General features: G+C 63.8%; 1 protein-coding gene across 2 annotated transcripts in view; it reads right to left on the bottom strand.

Moving 5' to 3' along the window:
• BCCIP (BRCA2 and CDKN1A interacting protein) overlaps positions 1 to 717 on the bottom strand; it is a 13,950-nt gene extending 13,233 nt beyond the window's left edge. The window contains exon 1 of one of the 2 annotated variants that reach the window (XM_077762967.1): positions 516 to 717. In XM_077762967.1, coding sequence (XP_077619093.1) covers positions 516 to 683 — 168 coding nt within the window. In that variant the 5' untranslated portion in view covers positions 684 to 717. The remainder of the gene's footprint in view (positions 1 to 515) is intronic. The other variant, XM_077762966.1, reaches the window with a different exon arrangement.
• Positions 718 to 1,070: the final 353 nt, after the last annotated feature.

Below are 1,070 nucleotides of genomic sequence, written 5' to 3'. Positions count from 1 at the left end.
TCTAGGAGAACGTATCACCCGGACGCGGCGAACGGACAAGGTCAGGTGCCCCGGAGGCAGACACTGGTCAGCTGCGACCTAAAGGATGGAACACACCGCGGGGCGAAGACCAGCTCTGGGAAGAACGGGCAGAAGGCCTTCAAGAAAAGGAAAGGGGCCGCTCTGAGTGAGGCAGGCGGGCAGGCAGAGCCGGGCAGAGTGGCTGCAGGGCCCCGGTGTAGACCGTCTACTCCGGATTTGGGGTTTTAGCCTAAGAACTAAAAAGAGCCACTGAGAAGCGTTGCGGTGGGTTTTCTTCGGGAGGTGGGAGGCGGCTGACCCGGCGGAGTAAGACTTCTGAGAATAATTTGTGTCTGCCCCGTGTAAAAAAAAACTGAGTGCGTCGTCTCCAGTTTCCGCTGACAGACCCTCAGGTACGGCAGCCGCTGCTCCCGGCAGCTCGCAGCCACAGGGCTTTGGCGGCCGGAAAGTTGGTACCCAGCTATCAACACGCTGGGGTCGCCTGTGGGTCTCACCTCGTCGACAGTCTCGTCGTCTTCATCCTCTTCTTCGTCACTGTCTTCATCATCTTCGTCCTCATCCTCCACTTCATCTTCGTCTTCTTCCTCGACTCGCGGGTCCGGAACACCTGGAACCCGCGGAGCCCCGCGACCCAAGGCACGCCGCTTGGGCCTGGACGCCATGATGCCGGCCTCACTGCGCCTGCGCAACTCGCTCCAACCCGCCCTTCCGGACTCACCCATGCGAGCCGCGGGGGGGGATGAGTGACCACGAAGAACCTCGGCGCTGAGTCGGCATCAACCTCAAAGCCCCTGCTGGCGTCCACGGCCGTGGTCTCTAGGAGTCAAGTCCAGCCTGGGTCCTATTTTGGCATTTTCTTCCCCGCCTCCGTCCTCCCTCACGCCCTACAACGCTCCCCATCCCCTTTGCTCAGTGGTTCGACCCATCTCGGCCCCGCCTCCCCGGGCCTGCGCGTCGGTGCGCCTGCGCGAGCGCCAGCTGTGAGCGGCTCCTGCTCCCGGACCCCGGCCGCAGTGCTGGGGCCCCGCGGGCGCGCGCGGGCCGTCTCC

This window comes from Crocuta crocuta, unplaced genomic scaffold, assembly GCF_008692635.1.
Source record: "Crocuta crocuta isolate KB4526 unplaced genomic scaffold, BGI_CrCroc_1.0 scaffold466, whole genome shotgun sequence".
Taxonomy (NCBI): Eukaryota; Metazoa; Chordata; class Mammalia; order Carnivora; family Hyaenidae; genus Crocuta; species Crocuta crocuta.
Note: the sequence above shows the minus strand (reverse complement) of the source record. Positions and strands in the feature narration are given on the sequence as shown.